This window comes from Pleurodeles waltl, chromosome 5 (assembly GCF_031143425.1).
Source record: "Pleurodeles waltl isolate 20211129_DDA chromosome 5, aPleWal1.hap1.20221129, whole genome shotgun sequence".
Taxonomy (NCBI): domain Eukaryota; kingdom Metazoa; phylum Chordata; class Amphibia; order Caudata; family Salamandridae; genus Pleurodeles; species Pleurodeles waltl.
Genome location: NC_090444.1, coordinates 1828971772 through 1828996258, shown reverse-complemented (window position 1 = coordinate 1828996258; position 24487 = coordinate 1828971772). Strand labels below are relative to the sequence as shown.

General features: G+C 45.3%; 1 protein-coding gene across 1 annotated transcript in view; it reads right to left on the bottom strand.

Moving 5' to 3' along the window:
- The window catches only part of ZFAND3 (zinc finger AN1-type containing 3), a 451339-nt gene that overhangs the window by 24331 nt on the left and 402521 nt on the right, over positions 1–24487 (bottom strand). The window contains exon 5 of the mRNA XM_069236323.1: positions 17045–17212. Coding sequence (XP_069092424.1) covers positions 17045–17212 — 168 coding nt within the window. The remainder of the gene's footprint in view (positions 1–17044; positions 17213–24487) is intronic.

The window sequence follows — 24487 nt, the reverse complement described above, 5'->3', positions numbered from 1 at the left end:
AATCAGTTATTATCCCAACCAGAATATACAAGGTTCAGTATTTTCATTGTAGGTGTGTCTGATTTAACTGTTTATAAGATCAATAGGTTAATCCACTTCCATTGCTTTACAATGCTTGTTTTTATCATGTCATTATGTTGCTGTATACAATGCATACCTGATTTGCATGTAATTTATTTATTATTTTTTTTAACCCCCAGGGTGCCTGGAGCGCTCTGGTCTCGTCCAGGCACACGGTTCCCATGTGCCTGGGACGAGACCAGCTCGTCCTGCACCCGGGCCCATGGGGGGGCGCTAGCTGTGGGCCTCCCTCCCACACACCCCCAGTCGGGGATGGAAGGGGAATCGCTTCCCCTTCGACCCCTACCCACCCTCAGCAATCTGATGAAATCAGCGCGCTCACCGCATGCAGATGTCATCAGAAGCTGCCGAGGGCACGCTGGAAGACATTTGCTTCCAGCGCGTCTAGAGAAAGGATGCATTTTAGGTGAGTCCTTCTCTTTTTTTGGGGTTCTGGGGGGAAAACAGACACAGAGGAAAGGAAAGAGTTTTTCCTTTCCCCCTGTGCCTGTTTTCAATGGATTCCTGCTTCGTGATCGTGGAGCAGGAATCCCCACTAGGCACCAGAGATTAACGGTGACTTTTATTTTGGGGAGCGACCCCTTGGGCAAGGGTCGCTGCCTCAGGGGCAACATTTTTTTTATATGTATCCCCCCCCCCCCCCCGGGCTAGATCGGCCATCACAAGGGGGGGGGGGGGCAAAACCCACTAGGACCCAGGGGATTGTGTAGTGTGTGTTTTGTGTCTTGGGGGCACTTCTTGGGCAAGGGTCACCCACCCCCGCCCCCCAAAGGGGGGGAAATTAGTGTTTGCTATTTCTGTCCCCCTATTTTATTTAGGCCCATCTAACCCAAGGGGGGCAGAAGCCACTTATGCACCAGGGACAATTTCTACGTTCTTGGTGACGGGGCGTTTGTCAACTGGCGAAGTATTTGTATTCGTGATTATAACAGTTTATTTATTCTTTTTGTTCTAGTTCAAAGCTTTTGCTTCCTTTGCTGTGGATCCTTGCGGTTTTGGCAGTAGTTGCCCTGTGGTTTGCATAGTTGCATGTTTTAGGTAAGTAAAAGCAATTTACTCCAAAGGAGTATTGTTGACGTGCATGAATGACATGTTTGAAGGTGGTGTACTAAATGCAGGATTGTGTGTGAAATTGTCCTTAGATTTGAGCACAATAATATTTGTGTTGTCACATGTCTAATTTGCTTTTTTCTTTTTAGTGGGATATCATTGGTGATTGCTTTGTCTGTGCAGAGTGTTGCTGGTGAGTAGCTTTTTCAGGCAAGTGAGTGGTATAGTTTTTTAGTAATTAACTCTTTGTGGTAAAGCTACACTTTGTTTATTACTTATTTTAGTGCTGGTTGTTGTTGGCATTCCATTTGTTGTTAGAAAGGATCAAGGCTAGCCGCAGAGTGACCGCTCAGCAGGTTTTGTGCATGCTTTTTGAGTCGTCTTCTGACCATGATTATGAGACTGACTCTGCATCTGAGGTAGAGGATGAAGTGAGAGATTCTGGCAGTGAGTTTTCAGTCTGAGAGGATTCTTCTGATGAGGAAACCACTCTCAGTGCAGATGAAGGGCATGTTTTAGAGGAGGACATTGACGTGCCAAGAGTGTAGCAGCCTGCGGCTGAAGGGTTTCCCATTAGAAGACCTGACACCTGGATTGCCCCAAACCTGGAGCAGCCACATTTACCTGCATTTACTGGTCTCCTAGGGTGTAGAGTCAATACGGAAAACTTTTTGCCTGTCAATTTCTTTCACTTGTTTATAAACGATGAATTTTTGGAAGAAACTGTTGAGCAGACTAATTTGTACGCGGAGCAATATTTGAGGGACGACGCTGCCAGACTTAGGCCTCAGTCTAGAGCTACTCAGTGGGTTCCCACATATCTAGAAGAGATGAAAAAGTTTTTATGTTTGACTTTTTTGATGGGGTTGATAAGGAAGCCATCACTGGCTTCTTATTGGTCTACTAGTCCCTCGATGGCAACGGCAATATTTCCTGCAACTATGACTCGTAATCGCTATTTGCTTCTTCTTCCTAAGCTGCATTTTGTAGACAGTGCTTTAGCCTTGCCACGAGATCACCCTGATTGTGACCATCTTTTTAAGATTAGGCCTGTCCTTTATCATTTTGTAGATCGGTTTTTAGAGGTCTATGTTCCAGGCAAAGAAATAAGTGTGGGCGAGTCTTTGGTCCTGTTCAAGGGGCGTTTAGTTTTTAAGCAGTACATTCCTAGTAAGAGGGCACGGTATGGAATTAAATTGTATATGCTGTCAGAAAGTAGTACAGGATACGTGTATAATTTCCAGGTCTACACTGGTAGGGATTCCAGTACTGACCCCCCTGGTTGTCCGCCCACTTTTGGAGTTAAAGAGAAAATTGTGTGGGAACTTGGTAGACAACTGTTTAACAAAGGTCACCATTTGTACGGAGATAATTTCTACACTGGAGTGCAGTTGTTCAAAGAGTTGCTTAGAGTGGACACTGTTGCTTGTGGCACAATCCGGTCTAACCGGAAAGGCTATCCAAGGGAGCTTGTAGATAAAAAACCTGAGAGGGGACAGTGCAGTGCCTTGTGGAATAATAAGCTGCTAGCTCTGAAATTTTCAGACAGGAGAGGGATGTGTAGATGCTATCTACCATCCATGATGAGAGTAGTTCCCCTGTGACTCTTTGGGGTCAGGTTGCCGAAGTGTGCAAACCTGCGTGCATTTTGGTACAATAGGCACATGGGAGGTGTTGATAGAGTAGATCAGAGGTTGGAACCTTACACTGCTCTTCATAAGTCTTACGTGTGGTATAAAACGTTGGCCCTATATTTATTTCATTTGGCAACTTTTAATGCTTTTATTGTGTTCAAGGATTGTTCACCTGAGTCACGGCTAAAATTTGTTAAATTTCAGGAGTCAGTGATAGAGAGCCTTATTGCGGTGGAACAGGCAAGAGTTCCTAGAGTAGCAGTTGTGGAGGATGTGGCTAGATTGAAAGATCGCCACTTTCCAGTTCACATTCCTCCAACTCCCAAAAAATACTTTCCAGCAAAAAAAATTAGAGTCTGTGCTCGAAGTATCCGGAGGGAGAGCCAGATGTACTGCCCTGATTGTCCTTCAATGCCTGGGCTGTGTCTGGCCGGCTGTTTCAGGAGTTACCACACCCAAAAAGATTTGGTGGAAATACTGTGAGCGTAAACTGCCTATTTTATATTTTCATATGTTCAGTTTCACGGTTGGCATTACTGTCATGTATTTAGTTAGAGCTTTTGTGTTTGTAGTTTTGTACTTATTTTATAATTAGTTAGTGGTTTCTTTGTTGTTTATAAACAAAAAAAAAGTGATGGCGATGTGGGGGTTGCGCTTGGCTGGCAGTGTGCGTGGAGCAGCGCTTGGCTGGCGGTGTGCGCAGAGCGGTGCTTGGCTGGCGGTGGCAGCCAAACGTCAGTCCGCACACTCCCCCCAGCTAGTGTGATTGCTGTATCAGGCATGTGGGCGTATGTAAGTGATGGGCCCTCGAGTGGCGCTGTCTGTCGATGCAAGTGTTGTAATGTGCTGGGCCCATAGCTGGCGGCATGAATGGTCCTGTGCATGTCATGTATGAAAGGTGTGTGAATGGACTGTAAAACGGTTTATTGCCTTGATGCGGCTTTATAGCTCACGAGCTGTGAGTCACTGGTTCAGTTTTTTGGCCTTTCAGTTATTAACAGTGCATTTCACTTTTGTGAAATCTCTTGTTAATAAAATTTGATCTACTGAAGCATCCCTCACCCTTGTGCCAAATCCAAGCAGTATGTGTGGTAAAAATGACAAAACCTGCTCCGCTGTAATCAGGCGTCGCAGCACACTTGTGACACGCTAGGTGTCTCAGGAGGGACTCCGATGATGAAGCATGCCACCCAACTTGGTTGGTGGGTGAGGGGTCTTTTTCACATAACCTAAGTGCGTTTCTTTTCACAATTTTAGTATTTGGCACATCACAGACGTACGTGGACACATCAAAATTATACATTACAAAACTTCCTGTGTTTGGGGGAGGGGGCACCTATGTTTTTGGTCTTGGGTGCAGCCTTCATCTAGGGAAACCTACCAAACCCAGATATTTTTTAAAATTAGACACCCCAAGGAGTCCAGGGAGGTGTGGCTTGCGTGGATCCCCCAACATTTTCTTAAACAGACTCCTCTGCAAACCTCAAATTAGCTTAAAAAAGCAAATGACTTAATTGTAGGATCACCGCTCCAGCACAAAATTCCTACTCCCCAGCGTTCCCCTCAGTCTCCCAAGTAAAATGACACCTAACTTGTGTGGGTCCCCAAAGCAGAGTCAGCCTAAAGATGTATAAAAGAAAAATATGTGCTTATCAACTCGCTGTGCTACCCCCTCAATCTCTACAGGTTTTTGGCCTTTTTCTGTTGCAGGCACCTGGCCCATCCATACAAGTGAGGTATCATTTTTATCAGGAGACTTGGGGAACGCTGGATGGAAGGAAATTTGTGGCTCCTCACAGGTTCCAGAACTTTCTGTCACCGAAATGTGAAGAAAAAGTGTTTTTTTAAAGCCAAATTTTGACGTTTGCAATGGATTCTGAGAAAGAAATAACTGGGGAATCAACGCAAGTCACACCTCCCTGGACTCCCTCGGGTGTCCAGTTTTCAGAAATGTTTGGGTTTGTAGGTTTCCGACATGGCTACTGAGCCCAAGACGAAACACGCAGGTGTCCACCCTCCCCAAAAAAGGTTAGTTTTTTTTGTGTTTTTTATTTTTTATAATTTTGATGCGTCCACGTTGTGTTTTGGGGCATTTCCTGTTGCGGGCCTACCCACACAAGTGAGGTATCATTTTTATCGGGGGACTTGGGGGAACGCTGGGTGGAAGGAAATTTGTGGCTCCTCTCAGATTCCAGAACTTTCTGTCACCGAATGTGAGGAACAAGTGTTTTTTCAGTCAATTTTTGAGGTTTGCAAAGGATTCTGGGTAACAGAACCCGGTGAGAGCCCCACAAGTCACCCCATCTTGGATTCCCCTAAGGCAGTGGTCTCCAATCTTTTTAATGGCTACCCCCCCCCCCCCCCCAAGTTGGAAAATAAAAATCCTTGCCCCCCCCCAGAAATTTTCACAATTATTTTATAAGGATGTCAATGTTTAAATATGTCTAGGCCTATTTAAACATTGCAGTTAAGTACTATTACCTTTTTTTAAATGCAATAACATGATTCTGCTTAAAACAAAGGCTTGTTATTACTATAATGCTTCTTTTGGCCAGAGTCTGCCCACCCCAGTTTGAAGACCTCTGCCCTAAGGTGGCTAGTTTTAAAAAATGCACAGGTTTGGTAGGTTTCCATAGGTGACGGCTGGGCGAAAATGTGATGTGTCCACATTGTGTTTTGGGGTATTTCCTGTCACGGGCGCTAGGCCTACCCACACAAGTGTGGTACCATTTTTATAGGGAGGCTTGGGGGAACATAGAACAGCAAAACAAGTGTTATTGACCCTTGTCTTTCTCTATATTTTTACCTTCCAAATGTAAGACAGTGTGTAAAAAAGATGTCTATTTGAGGAATGCCCTGTATTTCACATGCTACTATGGGCACCCCGGAATTCAGAGGTGTGCAAATAACCACGGCTTCTCAACGCCTTATCTTGTGCCCATTTAGGAAATACAAAGGTTTTCTTGATACCTATTTTTCACTCTTTATATTTCAGGAAAAGAATTGCTGTATACCCGGTATAGAATGAAAACCCACTGTAAGGAGCAGCTCATTTATTGGCTCTGGGTAGCTAGGATTCTTGATGAACCTACAAGCCCTATATATCCCTGCAACCAGAAGAGTTCAGCAGATGTAATGGTATATTGCTTTAAAAAATCTGACATTGCAGGAAAAAGTTACAGAGTAAAACGTAGAGAAAAATTTTGTTTTTTCAGCTCACTTTCAATATATTTTTTTTTATTTTGGCTGTTATTTTCTGTAGGAAACCCTTGTAGGATCTACACAATTTACACATTGCTGAGTTCAGAATTTTGTCTACTTTTCAGAAATGTTTAGCTTTCTGGGATCCAGCATTGGTTTCACACCCATTTCTGTCACTAACTGGAAGGAGGCTGAAAGCACAAAACAAATCGTAAAAATGTGGTATGTTCCAGTAAAATGCCAAAATTGTGTTGAAAAACTGGGTTTTCTGATTCAAGTCTGCCTGTTTCTGAAAGCTGGGAAGCTGGTGATTTTAGCACCCCAAACCCTTTGTTGATGTCTTCTTCAGAGGAAAAATAAATAAATACACAAGCCTTCTTCTGCAGCCCTTTTTCCCCATTTTTAAACAAAATGTTTGCAGTATTTTGGCTAAGTTCTTGGTCTCCTTCAGGGGAACCCACAAACTCTGGGTACCGCTAGAATCCCTAGGATGTTGGAGGGGAAAAAGGACACAAATTTGGTGTGGGTAGCTTATGTGGACAAAAAAGTTAAGAGGGCCTAAGCGTGAACTTCCCCAAATAATCAAAAAAAAAAAAGGCCTGGCACCTGAGGGGGAAAAGGCCTGGCACCTGAGGGGTTAATATATGTGAATTGCTCATTTATTGACAGGAGGGCTGGGAAGGCACTCACTGAAGCTCCCCAAGCAGGGTCGGTTTTAGGCAAGGGCATGCCTCATGCTATCTGCCTCAGAGTGTGAGAATAGGTACAAATGTGTTTTTTGGCCCAGTGCGCTATGCGATCAACGACAAGCTCGGCTCCCAAGCTGTCTTTGCATCCAAATGAACCCGAAGAAACACATTTTGCTTTGATATTTACAATCACCCTGGTTCCTAGAAATACACGGTTTTGCCTCCTGGTCAAGTTTCACGTTTAGCTTTGGCAGAGACGACGAATACCTACACCCTGTTCGTAGGACTGGGTCAGGCCTTTCCAGTCTAGGATTTGGCTTAGGGGACGAGCAGTGCTTAATTTGTAAATAAAAACGTGCTGGTCCCCAAAGGTCTCCTCTTGAACACGCGACTGCTGCAATTAAACGTGCGTGCACGGAATACTGAGGCAGTGTGTAATGCAGAAGAAACATCTCAGGCCTCTTTAATCCATTTACAACCGCTCCCTGTCCTTCAGCTCACTCCTGCAGCTTTCTGCTTTCTCCCTTTGTGACGCTTTTTCGCTCTTCTCTTCCTCCGTCTTTCCCATATGTCTATTTTACTCGCAGTAAATGCCCGAGGCATAAAAAAATAACTGCCGGTGCCCCGCCAAGGAAACCACCGGCTCAAATTAAGCACTGGAGCCGAGTTACAACCCTTTCCCTCACCTGAGGAGACATTACTGCATCCTGGCCTCGCAGAAACGCGCGGGTCTATTTTTATGCAATCATCATCCATCATGAGGACTGCGCTAAACCATCGAGGCCCGCGCACAATGTAGGACCAGAGGCGCCTCTTTTAATTGGCAGCTTGCGCCGTTTCCCGCCAAATACCCACCTCCCCCCACCGATGTTGATTGGAAGGTTGGTCAAGAGGGGGGCAACCGGGAACCCATTCTATCGATCCCTCGCCGCAAAGCGCGGGGCAATTAACGCCGCCCCCGCTTCCGCCGTTCAGCGGCCGAGGGGTCTCGGAACTCGTCTTACAAATTGCTCTTTTGAAGATGAAAGGAAAGCGGAATTTGTGTGCCCTCGCGACGAGATGGTAATTTAATGGGATTTTCGGCGGAGGTTTGGCAGCGTTTGTGTAACAGGCCCCGGGGTGTGGGATTTTGGGGGGCGGCGAGGCTCGGTGGCTGGCTCCCGCCTCGCCTTTAATTGGCACCTCATTAGAAATTAATGAAAACGGCATCCTCTGTTCTCGCTGCTCCGGGCGCCGAGCGCTACAAAAAGGCCCATCACAATTCATAACACATACAATTTCTATAGCAAGGGCTCTTCAGCATTATTTATGAGATGTGAATTCCTTGTCAGCAGTTAATAACCTCTGCCGAATAGAAGGGGAATGGGAAAATAAAAGATTGCATGGGGATATGTACATTTACGAAATGATCTTTTTGCCGTAGATAAGCGCTTCGTTTGAGGTTAAAGCATCTCCGCCGGGACTTCTGGCCCCGGCCCCTGAGGGGCGCTACAGGGAGGGATACCGTGAGTTGCTAGCACGCACGCGAGGGCCCCCGTGCTGGAATATTCCAAACTGGAGGGCCACGGGGGAGGCCTGAGCGGGGGACCTCCCGCCTGCATGTACCAGCTTCTTTTTTCAACAAGTCAGGCTCGAGCACAAGTCTTAGATCGATGGATTGTCAGGCAGACAAAAGAAGCCAGTCAGCAACCAGACGCTTGAATGACACAAAAGGAAATAAGTTGGCCAAATCTATTTAAAAAAACAACCCAATGAAGCTTTTTCGTAAACGGGAGCTAATGAAAATCCACCCTCCCTATCTGTGGAATCCCCCCACACTTCGACTTTGACTTTAAGGGGAGCTTCTGCCCATGTTCAGGCTAGAGTCAGAGGGGCTCAGTTTAAAATGACAGGGGGTTTCATCCTTCCACCGTAGATCTGATGTCCGGCCGGGTTTATCAATGCTGCTAATCAGTGCTTTAAATAGAAATACGGAAGTGCAGGTATTCCCTCGTTAGAGTACCTGTGTGCCCCCTGAGAGTGCTGGCCCGATCAGTGCAGGTCCTCTCCCTATGTTTGCCTCAGTGTATTCAAGGCCTGCTGGCAGCTTGCTGCACGGCTCGGCTTTGCTTTAGGTATGCACGGCTGCTGGCAGCTTGCTGCACGGCTCGGCTTTGCTTTAGGTAAGCACGGCTGCTGGGGGCTTGCTGCACGGCTCGGCTTTGCTTTGCTTTAGGTACGCACGGCTGCTGGCGGCTTGCTGCACCTCTCGGCTTTGCTTTAGGTACGCACGGCTGCTGGCAGCTTGCTGCACCTCTCGGCTTTGCTTTAGGTACGCACGGCTGCTGGCGGCTTGCTGCACGGCTCGGCTTTGCTTTAGGTATGCACGGCTGCTGGCAGCTTGCTGCACCTCTCGGCTTTGCTTTAGGTACGCACGGCTGCTGGCGGCTTGCTGCACGGCTCGGCTTTGCTTGAGGTATGCACGGCTGCTGGCAGCTTGCTGCACGGCTCGGCTTTGCTTTGGGTACGCACGGCTGCTGGCGGCTTGCTGCACGGCTCGGCTTTGCTTGAGGTATGCACGGCTAGGCTTTGCTTTAGGTACGCACGGCTGCTGGCGGCTTGCGGCACGGCTCGGCTTTGCTTTAGGTATGCACGGCTGCTGGGGGCTTGCTGCACGGCTCGGCTTTGCTTTAGGTATGCACGGCTGCTGGCAGCTTGCTGCACGGCTCGGCTTTGCTTTGGGTAAGCACGGCTGCTGGGGGCTTGCTGCACGGCTCGGCTTTGCTTTGGGTACGCACGGCTGCTGGCAGCTTGCTGCACGGCTCGGCTTTGCTTTGGGTACGCACGGCTGCTGGCGGCTTGCTGCACGGCTCGGCTTTGCTTTAGGTATGCACGGCTCAGCTTTGCTTTAGGTATGCACGGCTCGGCTTTGCTTTAGGTATGCACGGCTCGGCTTTGCTTTAGGTATGCACGGCTCGGCTTTGCTTTAGGTACGCACGGCTGCTGGCGGCTTGCTGCACAGCTCGGCTGTGCTGTGCGTATGCACGGCTCGGCTTTGCTTTAGGTACGCACGGCTGCTGGCGGCTTGCTGCACAGCTCGGCTGTGCTGTGCTGTGCGTATGCACGGCTCGGCTTTGCATTAGGTACGCACGGCTGCTGGCGGCTTGCTGCACGGCTCGGCTTTGCTTTAGGTATGCACGGCTCAGCTTTGCTTTAGGTATGCACGGCTCGGCTTTGCTTTAGGTATGCACGGCTCGGCTTTGCTTTAGGTATGCACGGCTCGGCTTTGCTTTAGGTACGCACGGCTGCTGGCGGCTTGCTGCACGGCTCGGCTGTGCTGTGCGTATGCACGGCTCGGCTTTGCTTTAGGTATGCACGGCTCGGCTTTGCTTTAGGTATGCACGGCTCGGCTTTGCTTTAGGTACGCACGGCTGCTGGCGGCTTGCTGCACGGCTCGGCTGTGCTGTGCGTATGCACGGCTCGGCTTTGCTTTAGGTACGCACGGCTGCTGGCGGCTTGCTGCACAGCTCGGCTGTGCTGTGCGTATGCACGGCTCGGCTTTGCTTTAGGTACGCACGGCTCAGCTTTGCTTTAGGTATGCACGGCTCAGCTTTGCTTTAGGTACGCACAGCTGCTGGCAGTGTGCGGGTTCTCTGACAGTCTTGTGAAGAGCACAAGACAGTGCGGGGATATGTACGCATCAGGTCAGTGGTGCAGGACTTCGCCTCAAATGCCGGCAGCAGTTGGCAGAAGAGACGGCCTCCATGCAACCGAAGCCGCCTGCACTCATCTAGAATTCTAGATTGTCAGGCGCAACGATCTGGCAGTTCTAGGTTTATTTTAACTTCTCATGATTGAGCTCATGGTTGGCAAAGAGGTTCCAAGATGCCGTCATTGCTTGGTCACATATCAAACCATGACGAGTCTGGAGGGTGGCCCCTTGTCTACATGTCCTAATGCGTCGGCCAGACAGTTAAATAGTTGTTCTAAAAGTTTACTGAATATGCCTCGGCTAAAATAGCTCTGCAGGGCTGCTTGAGGAGAGAGCAATATTGTCAGTGATGGAGGGCACTTATCCTCCCAAATTATTATTTGTGGACTTCCTATTGGCTTTAGTAAGCTACCTCCAGCTTGACAAGGCTGTAGGCCCAGAGCAAGGGGGGGGAGAAGATGGGATAGGGGAGGGGCTGCGGGTAAGACATAGGCTCAGGGCTAGCCACAGCGTAGGTAGACAAGTCAGGTGAATTCTGATTTGTGTTTAATTTTACCACAGTAAAAGGCAGTGGCCCAGCAGTTGGGGCTATAGTGACTGTCCTTAATCCTTGCATTGCTACTTCATGGCATTGTCCTGGGAAGGTCCAGGGGACCAAGTTATGGCCCAATTGCCCAGGCCCCACCTAAAGGATTTCAAGAGGTATTTCTTTAAGTCTGACTCTAGTATAGTTACCAAGGCTCAGCTTACTAGTTGGCCTAGACTTCCTTGATTTTGAGGAGCAGGCAAGGTCGTCCTGTGGAAAGTGTCTGGTGGGGACCCCAACCATAAATTAGCTGATGCAGGAATGGCCTGCCTGTTGGTCAACTGTGAATTATATTAACTACCACGCATTCTGCTCATTAGGGAAGTTGATCCCTAGTTTTCTGAGGCGTAGCTTTCTTAAATGATATGCAGTACGTAATGCTCAGTTTTTGTGAAGATAGCCTGCGATTTCATTCTCAAATCCAGCACCGCATTGGTTCAGACTGAGTTTCTCAAGGCAATGCTGGAAGCTTTAGATGTTTCTGAATTTGTTCTTGGGTCTTCCTATCTCACCACTAGAGGGAAGGGTCCCTCATATATTTTAAGTGAGCAATACTCAAATTCCTTTTAAGAATCTACTGTAATGCTTTGGAAAAAGCAAAAAATATTCATACTTATCTGCCTCAAGTTGAATGGTGTACGACAGAAAACCATTTGAAATGAAATAGTAGCAAATCTGAAATATCAGCAACATTCAGAATCTTCCCATGCCAAGAGCTCCCTTTCTTGCCCGCTAGCTTGGGTGCCAAACCCACACCCTTAAATTGGGTTACCATTTTAGGTGTTAAATTTGATTCCTGAGTATTTGTCACTGTAGTGAAGTACTGTGCTTCCCTGCTTTGTATTCTGAGGTGGATCCCATTTCTTTTTTCTCATGCTCAGTAACGTCCAATTCTAATGCAGTTACATCGACAAACAGATTGTTGCATTGTTGTCTATTTTGCTCTACTTGCTAAATTGGTGAAAAACTTTCAACTGGTGCAAACTTCGGCAGCAAGGGTTATCTTCAATTTTAAGCTGTCAAACCACATTTCACGGGCTTTGAACTTGCAACATTGGCTACAAGTGCCTTGCATTATAATCTTTAGGTTTTTGTCCTTAGTACATAACGTTTTTTATGCTTAAGAGTCAATTTCTTTCTAACAAATTTTCTAAAGATCCTAAAACCCTACACACCTGAAATTGGATTGTGCCCTAGGCCCTCACTTTTTATGATCTCAGCATGAAGAAGTGACTCTCAGCAGTATGTTTGGAGGATACTTCGGGATACTTTCGCTTAAGAGATGTGCTGCTTCTCAGTGTGAGTGCCTGTGCACGATCAAGCTGAATAGGTTGACTCCCTATGTAGCACAGAGATGGCTGGACAATATCTTATTTAAAGGTAGGAATATCACCACCTTCTAGACCAAGCGAGACTCCTCATTTGTGTATTATTTCTTTGTGACGTAGTTCCTCATTCCCTGCACATTTTAGAAAGAGTTTCTTGAAGTCAAATTTAAATCCACTCACTTATATTTGTTTTTAGGAATACGTCTGTTCATTTTTTTGTCATGAGGAATGGTCTATTCCCTGGTGTAGTCAGCACTAGACAGAACATCGTGACAGAGGACGTCAGCCACTGTTGTGAGGCAAATTTAAATCCACTCACTTATATTTGTTTTTAGGAATACGTCTGTTCATTTTTTTGTCATGAGGAATGGTCTATTCCCTGGTGTAGTCAGCACTAGACAGAACATCATGACAGAGGACGTCAGCCACTGTTGTGAGGCAGTCGGCAATATATGAATGTCCTTAATATTGCTAAATTTTTTGTTTCTACCATATCCTGAAGTGTGAGAGCTGTTTGTTATGATGTTCATTAGAGCTGTGGGCTAAGTAAAAGCAGATCAGTGGAAGGTTTGTCAACCGTGACTGGAGTGCCATGGAATTCTGCACAGCAGTTTGGAGCAGGGTCTGAAAGCCAGGGCATCTGCCCATCCCCCAACTGTTCGAAGGCAGCAGGTCAGGTGCAGATAGACACACTTTGCAGAGCACTGGTACAAATGTGGCAAACAGTTACCGTTCGCTGGATTCAGCAACTGCAAATTGATGCATGAGCACACACTCCTCTGAGGATCAGAAGGCCCTCAATGGCCCCAGCCCGCAGAAGCACCTCTCCGGCTGCTATGTTACATCTCTAGTTTGCATTTCAGACAGAGGACTCATCTCCACTTTCATTGTGCACTCACTTCCTCAAATGCTGCCTCAGCTGTTTCATAAATCAAGCCCCAAATGCACATATGGCACTTTGTACTTCTCTTTCATTCACTAGTTCTTGCTACTGGAACTTTACTTCTTCCATTGGAGACACGCATACGTTTTGGGAATTACTGCACGTTTAGTCACATTTTCAAAAGCCCTGGGTAAGTGGTAAGCATTTTCTCACGGAGCACCTAACCAGAAACCGATATTTTAGTGTGTTGTAGGTCAAAACTAACAGCATTTCAAAATGATCATCGCTAACTGAGTTACCTGGAGGAGCGTGGTGCACTGCTAGAAACTATCTATGCAGCACATCACAACTCCAAGGCCTAACGCCACCTTTCTGGGGGGATAACCTTTACCACGCCGCCCATTTAAAATCACAACAGAAAACCACAGTTGCAACAGGTTTCAACATTTGGCTAGGCAAGCCCATTTCTAAAACAACTAGCTAACTACCTGAAAACGAGCACGTTAGGGTTTCATTATCTATGGAATGACTCCAGTCTGGAACCAAAAAACATAATTTTACAATCACAAATAAAGTCATAAAACACTATCCACCTTTTAGCAAGCCAGCCTGAAATATCATCCACAACCATGGCCTCATCCAAGGTTAAACACTGTTCCAACTAGTACCACGAAGAAAATCAACTGCAAGGATGTAGGGAAAACCTGTCAATCAATTGGATCAAACAACTTCAGCCAGAGAGATTTAAAGTTATTTTGTATAACTTTCATTACAACAGTACCGCTACAATGGAAACACAAACCTTTTTTGTGCTGAAAAAACTTAAACCACATTATCACGGCCATCAACAACAATCAGGGATGTGGAATTCCTACACCCACTGCCCAGGACATGTTGTTTGGGGGTCAAGGACAACACGTTTTCATGTTTATTTTGTCCTTGAGACAGGTGGGGCCAACCCCCTGCAGCACAAACCCTTTGGCTGCCAGTTTACAGGGAAGGGAACTGTCTGCAGTTGAGGTAATATTTGCGTCCCCATGTTAATGCTGTTCAAACTTGTATATATGGTTCATTAATGCAAAGCCTTTATTATTAGGCTGACCCCCTTAAATAAATGTTGTAAGGTCACATTGCACCACTGACAGTGGTTTCAGTAAAACGCATGTGTACATACCTCTGACAAGTGTACCAATATGGGGCTACGGATAATACGCCCAGAATGCTCTCAGATTAGATGCAAATGTTTGCAGAAGATTGTAAGCAAAAATGAAGATTCTTAGCTTTCAAAATAAAATGTTCAGAAAAAAATACAAGCAGGAAAAAAACATTTTGCTTAATTACTGTGAAATATTTGGTATTATTTCTTTGAAGCGCCATTTAGTAAACTGTGTTGATGCATGCTAGTATTTCCAAAAATTATTCATAAATGAAAATCAGTGTAAACATTTTCAACAGGATTATATGGAACATGAAGATAAACAAGCACTGGCAAAGACAACCGATCAGACATTGGTGGTGAGTTTTTTGGTTTTGTCACTGTGTGTCTTCTTTTGACACAGCTTTTGTAACACTTTATTGTGGGAGCTGCCAGACCCTCACCATTGTAGCAAGCATTGGCAAAAAGCAAAAAACAAAACTTTTTGGTCGCAAAAAGCACACATTGCCACTATAGTTCCTGGCACTGAACAAACTACTTTGTGTGCCAATATGCTCTTTGTGGAAGAGCAGAATGTTATCACTCACAGTAAAGCTGGCCGATACATGTCTTGGTTAACGCCAAACCTAATTGGGGGCCCAATTCTTAAATCAGAAATGTGCACCCATGGTATGCCTTTGCATTAGTGGATTTCATGAATTCACAAGAATTTATAGAAGTAGACCAAGAAATCGTACTCCTTGAAAATATTTGTGAACTATATTTTAGCACAAGCAAATATCCATGTGTAGTTTTGCTCATGAGAAAATCTATTGAGCATTTTCAAGTTCACTTTCCCTCCAATCACTTTATTCACAACCCTGGAAAAATTCTAATTCTGTCCTTGTCAGGAGTAAATTTCTAACCTTTGTCAGTTCAGGAAAGCTGGTGAAAATATTTAAAACATGCGTTTTAGTAGGTTTGCACAGACTCAAAGGCATTCCAGCCCTAGAACTATTGCTTGCTACTTCCTCCAGCCATGGTATGTAGATCTGCGGATAAGTGAAAAAATAAATTGCTACAGTAGGGCCTGAAACTGCTAGTATTCAAGCCCTACTATAGTATTAGCCCTGGCTAAATCAGAGAGGCTATTATCAGAGCTCTTTCATAATGAGATTGCTGCTATAACATGTCGCTGCACTACATGGCACCAAAGGGAAAAATAGATTTTCTTTTTTTTTTTAACAGAACAAGTAGATTTATGCATCAACCTGTCCTGTGGACAAGTATATATTTTATACATCTTATTAAATTCCACACCCCTGAACAATGATCTAGAATTACAGATAAACCTTGTTGCAAATTAGAATGACAAAAACTAGAAAGTCAATGGATCAGATCTGGAGCCTAAGTGACAAACTTTAATGAAGAATTCACAGAAGGGACTCGGATGGGGTATTTGAGACCTTTGAGACCTTCCTCACAAACAGAATCATTGAGGTTCCTGAATAAACAAGGAAAGCTTTAAAATCTTCTGAGAACTTGCCGATACAGAAACCAATAAAAACATACACAACCTAGCACAGTTGGGAACAGCTATTATTTGAACTGAAAAGATCAAAAATCCACAAAGCCATCAAAAGCTACTTACAATCTCTTGCCCCTCACCCCCAGCTGCTGCCCAGGTAGCACTGTACCTCACCTAATACAAGTCCAATGAAGCAAAGGACCTCAAGAACTAGCCTATAAATCCAGAGCACCAAGACACCCATGGAACCTTGCACTGCATCTTGCTTGAAGTCATTCCTTCTATATCACAAATGTGAACAACTCTTCTAGAATGAAGTGTACATTTCTAGTCCCCCTCAATACAAAGTCTTCACACCTGGCTTAAAGAAAATGAATGCAGATCCATTGGTCACACACTAACCTTTCATACAAAAGTAAAGTTATGGAAACAGAAGGGATGCGGCAACTGCATTATCGTTAGTGATAAAACATGATCCTACACTAGCAACAATTAGATTGTAGCTCTGGTCAGTGAAACCATTTTGACAGGTGTTATAGAGCGAATGACCAGACTTTAAATCATACAGAGCTGCACACATCATACTTGACCTTTCAGAGACTCACTATAACATGGTCTACAACAAAGCAGATCTCATACTTCATTTCTGACGTATCAAAAGATGCAGGTGCCCTGTGGTTCCCGTTTAACAGTTTAGTTTAATATGGAAAATGTCATTTACCTGAATCACTTGATGTGCTGCTGAGCACTCTCCTGCGATCCAGATTGGTGAACATGAGTCTAAAAGTTGTCCCTTGCTATGAGTGGAGGTTTTTATCTTTTAGAATAGAAGTAAAGATTCTAAATCATTGAATAATGGTCTTGCAATACTGCATCCTTCCAATTCAAAGTGCAAGTTCAGCTCGCCTAACACCGTAGGGACAAGTACACAGTCAATCAAGTGAGGAAACTGAGGACATGCTGTTTGAAAAAAAGGTAATTCACCTGGTTAAGGGTGAGAAACTGGGAACATGGCCACAATTAAATATTTCTTTATTATTAATTAGTATTAGTGGCGAGATAACAGAAATTGCAACATTCATTTGAATAAACACAATTTTAGGTGGCTGGTATTTTCGTTATGTTGTGGAATACCAAACATATTCCAGGACCCTCAACAGTGACCAGACCATGGTACATCTACATGTGTATGAGCAGTCAGTGTTACTGCTGTGATGCTCGGACTATACAAGACTTACCACAGCGACATGAACCCAGTTCTTGCTGCACCAGCTCTAGTTTTATTTGGCACCGGAAGCAGCGGCGCCGGCTCTTTTGTTTGGACCGACTCGTCTCGTCGGGTCGGTCACTGCTGTCCAGTAGCCGTGGCCGTTTCATAGGGGAAGCATCGTCTTCAGATTGAGAATCTAGTGTGTCAATGAACAGAAGACAAACTTGCTAATTTTGCAGCACAGAGCCAAAAAACAAAATAAACAGTTCTTGCAGTTAATTAAGCTATTTATATGCATATAAATATGTATTTGACATTTCGAAAGTTTTCCTTATGTTTTTGCATCCTGAAAAAATCCAAGCAATGTTGTTTTATTATAGACATCTGTTCAGAATAGCAAAGAATCCCACAAACAAAATAAAAGTTTTAATTTCAGTAATATCTGCCTGTTTCTAAGCTGCCTAAATGGTTCCTCTTTATTCAGAATAAGACAGTCCATTCAGTTACGAAATTTGATCACCCAAAGTAAATGAAAAGACATACACATTTTTGTCAAGAAATGGCAATATAAATGAAACTGAGGGCACGTTAAACGGTGAGAGTTTACCAATTCATAGACCTTAAACGTCTAGCAGAAAGACTGGTGAACAATGAGATGAAATGATCCAGCCATACATTTTGGTTGTGAGAGGAGGCTGGGATACGTATGACCAGCATAAACCAACCCAGGAAGTAATGGAGCTTTGCAGAAGAGGACAGTGTAGGAAACTAGCACTTGTTGCAGTTACCCCCCACACTTTTGATATTGATGCTGACTTGATTGAGTGTGTGCTGGGATACTGCTAACCAGGCCCCAGCACCAGTGTTCCTTCCCTAAAAATGTACCTTTGTTTCCACAATTGGCACACCAATAAGTCCCTTGTAAAAGCCCTAAGGCAGGGTGCACTATACCACAGGTGAGAGCATAGCTGCATGAGCAATATACCCATACAGTGTCTAAGTCCATTCTTAGGCACTGTAAGTGCAGTGTGGCCATATTAAGTATATGGTCTGGGAGTCTATCAAAACAAGCTCCACAGTTCCATAATGGCTACTATGAATAATGGGACGTTTGGCACCAAACTTCTCAGCACAATAAACCCCCACTGATGCCAGTGTGGGATTTATTATAAAATGCACACAGAGGGCATCTTATAGAGGATCCCTGTATTTTACCCAATCCTCTAGTGTAGGACTGACTTGTCTGTGCCAGCCTGCCACTACCAGAAGAGTTTCTGACCCCATGGGGTGAGGGCCTTTGTGCCCTCTGAGGCCAGAAAAAAAGCCTGCTCTGGGTGGAGGTGCTTCGCACTTCCCCCCTGCAGGAACTGTAACACCTGGCGGTGAGCCTCAAAGGCTCAGGCATTGTGTTACAGTGCCCAAGGGCCCTTCAGCTAGTGGAGATGCCCCCCCCCCCCCCCCCCCCCCCAGACAAAGCCCCCAATTTGGGCAGCCAGCTCAGCCGGAAACTTAAGAAAAACAAGGATGAGTGACCACTTCAGATGGGGCCACACCTAGGGTGTCCAGAGCTGAAGTGACCCCCTCCCTGCAGAATCCTCCATCTTGGTCTGGAGGAAAGGTAACAATAGGGATAGGAATGTGACCCCTTCCCCAAAGGGAGTGGGCACAAGGAGGATGTAGCCACCCTCAGGGACAGTAGCCATTGGCTACTCCCTTCTGACCCCTGTTATGCCCCTAAATCTTATATTGAAGGGCTTCCCTGAACCCAACTCACCAGATTCCTGGCGACCTACAAGAAGGACTGCTAAGTTGAAAACCCCAGCAGAGAAGAAAGAAGACAACAAATGCTTTGGCCCCAGCACTACCGGCCTGTCTCCGGCTTCAAAGAACCTGCAAAAAGAACAGTGACGCGTCCAGCAGGCCCAGAGACCTCTAACAATTCCAGAGGACTGCCCTGCACCCAAAATGACCCACGAACTCCTGAGGACAGCAGCTTTGTCCAAAAGAAACCCAGAGCTGAGGACTCCCACCTCACTCAACATGCGTGAGTCCTGACCCCTGTGCACTAGACACCCACGGACCGTCACCAGGTGGTCCAACCCAGCAAGAAAGGGTCCCCAGGCGATGGGAAGCAAGAGCCCACCCTGGGTTGACCCCTCCAAGCCTCCATGACGACGCCTGCAGAGGGAATCCAGAGGACCTCCCTGACCGTGAGCTCTGGACGAAGATTTCAGACGCCTAAAGGACACACATGCGCAGCCCCAAGGCCTTGGAGAACCTGACCCCCTAGTACAGCATCGACCAGCAGGCGGCCCTTTTCCCTGCCCAGCCAGTTGTGTGCCCACGAAGCCCCCCGGACCTGGTCTGCATCCTCAGAGTGACCCCTCATAGAGTTGCATTGAAGACCCTGACTCCCTGTTTGCATCCGGCTGCCCTAGTGCTGCTGAGGGGGTGTGTTTGGTGCCTACTTGGGGCCCCTACAGTGCTCTCTTGAACCCCGCTGATCTGCTCTCAGAATCACAGCAGGGATGTGGAATTCCTATCGCCCGACGCCCGGGACATCTTGTTTGAGGTCAAGGGCTACAAGTTTTTATGTTTACTTTGTCCTTGGGACAAGTAGGCCCAACCCCCTGCAGCACAAACCCTTTAGCTGCCTGATTACAGAGAGTGGAACTCTCTGCAGTTGAGTTAATGTGTTTCCAAAAGATAATGCTGTTCGAACTTGTATTTATGGTTCATTATTTGAAAGTCTTCATTATTAGTGTGAGTGCTGTAAATAAATGTTTTAAGGTCACACTTCACTACTGACGTTGGTTCCAGTACAAAAAAAAAAAAACCTGTATACACATGTTTGAAAAGTTTAGACTATGAGGCTAAGTTTAATGCTCCCAGAATGCTCTCTGATTATATGCAAATGAAGTGTCATTTGGTAAAATGTGTTGATGCATGCTAGTATTTCCCAAAAATATTTCTAATGGAAAATCAGTGTAACCATTTTCAACACGATTATGGGAAGCATGAAAATAAACAAACACTGACAAAGCCAACTGATCTGACATATTTTTATAAGTCTTTTAGTTTCATCAATGCGTGTCTTGTTTTGACATGGCTTTTGTAACACTTTATTGTTGTGGGAGCTACCAGGCCCTCAACATTGTAACAAACACTGGCAAACCCCCCCAAAAAAGTTTTTGAACTCTCTAAAAGCACACCAGCGGCATAACAAAGGCCCCGCAGCCGCCCTCCATGGGGCCCCTTCAGCACAGCACCTGCCCTGAGTGAGTCTGGAGAGGGGGCTCCTCCATGTTCTTTACAAAGGGGCACCCTCCAGTTTAGTTACGTCACTGATTGCCACTGTAGTTCCTGACACTGAACAAAACTACTTTGTGTGGCAATATGCTCCTTGTGGAAGAGCAGAATGCGATCACTCACAGTAAAGCCGGCCGAAAGAGAGAGAAATAGAAGTTTAATAAAAACAAAATGTCTTTGTTAACACCAGACCTAATTAGGGACCAAGACCCACATGTAGGTAGCTTTTTGCATGTCGCAAACAGCGACTTTCGCTGTTTGCGACATGCAAAAAGCACACTGCGATGCACAAACCCAGTTTTGCGATTCGGTAACCTGGTTACCGAATCGCAAAACGGGTTTGCGACTCGCAATTAGTAAGGGGTGTTCCCTTCCTAATTGCGACTCGCAGTGCAATGTAGGATTGTTTTGTGACCGCGAACGCGGGTGCAAACCAATCGCAGTTTGCACCCATTTCAAATGGGTGCTAACACTTTCGCAAAAGGGAAGGGATCCACATGGGACCCCTTCCCCATTGTGAATGTCACTGTAAACATTTTTTCAGAGCAGGCAGTGGTCCTGTGGACCACTGCCTGCTCTGAAAAAATGAAACGAAAACATTTCATTTTTCATTTTTGTTATGCATCTCGTTTTCCTTTAAGGAAAACGGGCTGCATTACAAAAAATAAAACTGCTTTATTGAAAAGCAGTCACAGACATGGTGGTCTGCTGTCTCCAGCAGGCCACCATCCCTGTGAGGGCCGCCATTCGCGAGGGGGTCGCAAATTGCGACCCACCTCATGATTATTCATGAGGTGGGCATTTGCGAAGCCCTTGCGAATCACAGATGGTGTCAGGGACACCATCCTACATTCGGATTTGCGACTCGCAATTTGCAGGTCGCAAATCTGAACCTACCTACACCTGGCCCCAAATTCTTAAAGAAAGTCACAAAAGTGCACCCATGGTATATGTTGTACCCTATAAAATATTTGTGAACTGTATTTTAGCATGGGTAAATACGATGTGTAGATTTGCTCATGTAAAAATCTATTGAGCATTTGCAAGTTCATTTTCCCTCCAGCCACTTTCTTCCCAACACTGGAAGAAGTTCTAATTCTGCCATTGTCAGGAGTAAATGTCCAACCTTTCTTATTATGGGAAAATATTAGAGAGAAGCTGGTAAAAATCTTTAAAACATGCAGGTTAGTAGGTTTGCAGACTCAAAGGCATTCCAGCCCTAGAACTATTGCTTACTGCTTCCTCCAGCCCCAGTATGCAGATCTGCAGAAAGGTGGCAAAATAAGGAAATTGTTACAGTAGGGATTGAAACTGCAAGTATTTAAGCCCTACTATGGTAGTAGCCCTGGCATAATCAGAGAGGCTATTATCAGAGCACTTACATAATGAGATTGCTGCCATAATTTGTCGCCACACTACATGGCACCAAAGGGACAAGTAGATCTTTTTACAGGACAAGTAGATTTGAGAAGCAACCTGTCCACTGGACAAGTAGATATTTTAATAAATTCCACACCCCTGCACAGATACTTACCTGCTGGCCGACCGTATTCCAAGAACCCCTCTTGTTTCCATAGGAGCCCATGTTAATTTGGTGCCTGTGTGATCGCTGCACACGACCGGCCCGTGTTGCTGATGGTGGGTGTTTGGGGTTAACTTGAACCCCCCCGAATGATGGACTACCTAAAACCTGGAGATAGAAACTGTAAGTTGAATACTTACCTGTAAAACGGTACTATCTTTTCTTCGCCCAGGAACTGTTGAAAATTGCACAGTCCACTTTTAAAACCGCTTTTTACCATTTTAATAAAAACTGTATACATTGTTGATTCCATTCAAAGTCCTGATATCTATGCAAAGTACCTTCCAAAGCCCTGATGATATCTATGCAAAGCACCTTTCATTTTAATTACTTACCTACAAACTGAGTCTTGTGGTTCTAGAAATAAATTAACAAAATATACTTCTCTATATAAAAACCTATTCGTCTGAAGTGACGTCATTGAGTGTGTGTTTCTTCTATTGCTTGACACTACCCTCTGATAAGCCTAACTGCTCGACCACACTACCACAAATAGAGCATTCGTTTTATCTATTATTGCCTCTGTCAAGCCTCTTGGGGAACCCCTGGACTCTGTGCACACTATATCTCATTTTTATATAGTATATACAGAGCCAGCTTCCTTCAGACAGTTGCTAGAGAGTGTAGCGAGTGCAACTTACATGCAACGGCCGCTCTTCATAGTGCCTATGATGGGGTGCACAAACTAAAGCTACTCCCCAGGCACTCTTTAAAGAGGACTTTTCATCACATTATACTGGAATTGGGGAAAAGGGGGGGTGGGAGCACGTATTGGCAACACAAAAGGATGATGGGCGGAGTGCTGAAACTTTTCAAACACTCACCCCAGTCACTAATCTGGGTTACATCCATCGTTCTTTTGCTCACGATGCCAGACCCAGTTAAGATCCTGACATATGCAAATCTATCTCAACCCTGCTCCCCATGGGAAGAGTCTGTCCCGAACTGCCGGGCTATGTCCTCCCTGGACCGAAAACAAGCATCCTGGGACCCACATCTGGGCATACCCTGGCCATTCAGAGTGACTTATTGGGTCAGCTGTTTCCTGCTCAGTTGCAGCTGTGGTGATTTTCAGATGTCTCAAAACTGAGTTGGCAACGTCACTCTGGTTTCTAGTCAGTCTATGGCCTTCAAACTGTACTTGAGAGGTCACCCCTAAAACAGCTGCACCACATCTTTCCAACTCAAAAAAAGACTCTTCCCTCCCTGTGGGCATGAAGAGCCTACTTAATGTGCTTCCACCAAACCAGAGGCACAGGAAAGTGCTGAAAATGTCTTCAAAACATATGGAGTTGCCGTAGTTCTCTCAGACGAATGCTGATTGCATGTTAATATCTCCACATATTCCATGTTCAAGGGATGTGGTGCTTTTTTGTCACTTTAGAGGCACTGGAAAGCCCTGTGAGAGATTTAGTAAATCTCTGAAATTTCTAAATAGAGATTTTTGTTTCTGACTGTTAGCCATGGAGCAATGTAAACCCATTGAAATCCCCGATCGTATACACGGTCATGGACAAAAAGGAGGAAATTTGAGAGGGTGCAAAGATCCTTTTGTTAATGAAATATATCTCAATAAATATATTTACCAAATAATCTGGGGAAAAAACAGTTAATAAAAAAAAAAAAAAAAAAACTCAAAATACAAAGTTCAATGCAAGATGAGAACAACATCTACACTTCCCTTAAAGCTACTTGTTAAGAGGATGTCTTATACTTGTCCTTCACCAAAGCTCTCTCTGGGGACACTCTTTCAACCCTACATACCATTATCAGTGCATCCCTAACTCAAGGCATCTTCCCAGAAGTTCGCAAGACAGGCCAGATCCTCCAACTCCTAAAGAAACCTACACTAGATCCCGATGACCTTGCCGGCAACCTGCTTATCGTTCACCTATTATTTATCAGAAAGATTATTGAAAACACAGTCTATGTTTAATTCCAGAATCACATCAGTGCTAACCATCTCCTGCACAAGTCCTCCCAGTCTGGCTTCAGCTCATGCTGCAACTCGGAAACCGCTACCTTACACATCCACATCGTAGGTTACACTCTCTTGACCACAGATGAAGATGACCTCTGCCCCTCAAAACTACTTGACCTCTAAACTGCCTCTGACACACTTGACCATCCCACCCTTATAAGTACACCCTGGGGTCTGGAATGGGATTCATCAGAAATGCCCTTCACTGGTTCCCTCCTACCTTTCACAAGTGCACCAGCTTGCTCACATGGGGAGCTCAAGGTCCCAAAAGATCGCAATCACAGAGTTCCATATTGTCCCAGGGCTCCATACTGTCTCCTGTCATCTTCAAACTTTACATAACACCGCTTGGTGCTCTACTCACAGATACAGACACCAACACTGAACTATATCCTGATGATACATGTCTTTAAAGAACACAACAACACAATGCTTTAACTGTCTACAGCCCAGCTAACTCTATTACTTACTGAACGTATGTTATTCCTTGACCCTGTACAGTGGTCCACTGTGTTTTGGCTATTTTTGTTCTAGAAAAATACCACATACATTTCTCTCAAGACTAGCAAGGTTATGGCAACCCTTCGATTGATGCTTAT